This window comes from Bombyx mandarina, chromosome 13 (genome assembly GCF_030267445.1).
Source record: "Bombyx mandarina strain Sakado chromosome 13, ASM3026744v2".
NCBI lineage: Eukaryota > Metazoa > Arthropoda > Insecta > Lepidoptera > Bombycidae > Bombyx > Bombyx mandarina.
This window is the reverse complement of record NC_143220.1, coordinates 15,219,921-15,222,472: the sequence shown is the minus strand read 5'-3', so window position 1 is coordinate 15,222,472 and position 2,552 is coordinate 15,219,921. Positions and strand designations below refer to the sequence as shown.

Here is a 2,552-nt window from a genome sequence, read left to right as displayed (position 1 = left end):
TTTTAGTGGTTTAATTTACTTTTAATTAATTACTTTAAAACGCATCGAAATTGTCAAAATATTTCGAGTTAGTTATTTGAGTGACTGCGTCATTATCATAACGCGTCAAACGTAGTGGCCATATTAAATACAAGAAATAAGCACTAGATAGTGACTGAACATTTCGTTTAAAACTGTTTGGCCACTTCAAAACATAAAAAAATGGTTTATTATTATACCGTGAATAATATAAAGTTAGTGAAGAATTTAATTGATGATTTTGGTTCCATAAATGAAATGACTCCTCATGAATTTATGGAAGCCTACATAGAAAGTTTTCCAGAAAGTGGTGACGATGAGAAATTGAAATGGATTACGGAAACATTCTTGGGTGTACAAAGACATAATAAGTTTTTACAAGCGATTTCGAACAATTTTTTTAGTCAATTATGCGAGGAAGACCAATTATATTTCATGATTTTATTTTATGCAATCACTTTTGAAATGGAGCCGTCTAATACAAACTCGTTTTACAAATGCCTTTTCAATTTAAGCAAGCCTGTACTACATATTTTTACTAAGTTTCTGCACGGCGACGAGGGATTGAATGAGGTTTCAAAAATAGCTCATCAATATTACGATACGAAATTCGTTACAAAAAATATAATAAAACCACTATTTGATTGGCAACCATACATAAAGGAAATGGGATGCAATTATGCTGAACATATGTATAAAATAGAAAACAAAAAGCACAAACCACCAACGGTACCTCTAAATCTCAACGTATTGAATCGAAAGGCAAAATCTACCGTTGCATCGGACCTCAATGATAACGTTTTACCTCCCCTAACTCCTCCTAATTCTGTACAGAATAAAATCCGAAAAATGGTAACTAAATCCGCTATTGATAAAAAATTGAAATTAATTCATATTAGAAATCAAGAAAAGGCGACACTGTTGCTTAACGAGGTAAAGAAAAAAAAATATAATTATTTAAAAACAAAGTCGAAGCAACCTAAGTCGACCATTAATGAAGAATTGCCCAAAAATATTTTATCACCCATTCCCCAACACAAGCATCCAGTACAACAAAGTCATCCCGTACCTATTGTTCGAGAGAATGCTATTACCATAAAGCGACTTCATAAGAGAGTTAATGATATTGAACAAAAAGAAGTGCAGTGGCTAGAAAATATTCTTCAGTCTTGTGGAAATGCTGCAAAAATAGCAGAGCTGGAAGAGTTTGACAAAAGAGAACGAGAACGAGAAAGGCTTTTAGAAATTGAAAAAAGGCATTTACAAGGACAAATTTCCCACGAAGATGCTGCTATAGCAAAAACCATACTGAAGCAAGAAAACAGAAACAAGTATGAACAATTTAAGAAAGAAAAAGAAATATGGACTAAAGAACTAGAAAAATGGAAAACAAATCAAATAGAGAACAATCGCAAACTTATTGAAAAACTTTCTCTAATCGAACTAAGACTTCTCGAAGCGAGAAATAATCTAACGGCAAAAAAGAAGGAAGCAGCTGAGAACATTAAAAAAGAGACTGAAATTATGGTAGCCAATGCAATGAAATTGAAAACTGAAGAACTAGAAAGGAAAACAACTATGATAAAAGAAATAAAATTACTGTCAGAAATAGCAAAAAAGGCAAGATCTCCCAAAATTATAGATCTGACAGAGACATCAGGTATCGGTTTACTGTGTGAAATGTCAATGGCAGAGTTGCAGGAACGATTAAATGTTATGAAAATTGGACTAAAGGATGAACTTGAACAGAAGAAAAAACACATCAGCGAAGAAAACATAGCCGTAAAAAAGGATTTAGAGGACAGTAAAATAAAAATCAAAGATTTTATGAACGACCAAGCCCACATGAGAAAACAAAATAAAAAAACTATTTCTAATACGGATAAAATTCCCACAAAAGAAATAAACGATTTAAAGACTATTTTAGAAGAAAAAAGAAAATTACGATTAAAATTAACAAGTTAACTATTGAGAGTGAATATTTTGAGTTCTCTAAATATATTTATTGTGAAGTTTCTATACGAGATTTTGTATTGACTATTTATCATTGGAAATTTATTGAATTCTATAACTTTAACATCAATTAAAATGAATCCAATATATCCTTAAAGCTATATGAATGAAGATGTACAACAATAAAATATTCTGTAGGCCATAGAGTATACAAGCTGGTAGAAAGGAAACAAAAGCACAAACATAAAATAAGTGAACCGAAAATAAATTTTTTCGATATTAGATGATCATAAAACACGAATGCTAGAAACTTAACCCGAATTCATGGACGACTTCCACGATGAACAAATAACATAATTTATAAATTTATATCATTTACAAAATAGTACCACTTATATTATTGATAAATTTGAGTAATTACTAATGCTAGTTAAGTTGTAAGCCGGCACAGGTAGGTACCACTATCTTGTTTGTTTTTGCCGCGAAACAGTTTGAAGGGTGGGACAGCCGTTAGCAATACAATTACGGCGTCTGGTGATATACGTGGTGTCTATAGGCCTATTAACTATTTAACCGTAGTC

General features: G+C 31.5%; 1 protein-coding gene across 1 annotated transcript; it reads left to right on the top strand.

Annotated features, from left to right (window-relative positions):
• Positions 1–201: 201 nt before the first annotated feature.
• LOC114248557 (cilia- and flagella-associated protein 99) lies at positions 202–1,983 on the top strand. The gene has a single exon (XM_028181830.2). It carries the CDS (start codon positions 202–204, stop codon positions 1,981–1,983), a length of 1,782 nt encoding a protein of 593 aa, XP_028037631.2.
• Positions 1,984–2,552: the final 569 nt, after the last annotated feature.

Coding starts and splice junctions, on each gene's coding strand:
- LOC114248557 (XM_028181830.2), top strand. CDS start 202: ATGGTTTATTATTATACCGTGAATAATATAAAGTTAGTGAAGAATTTA.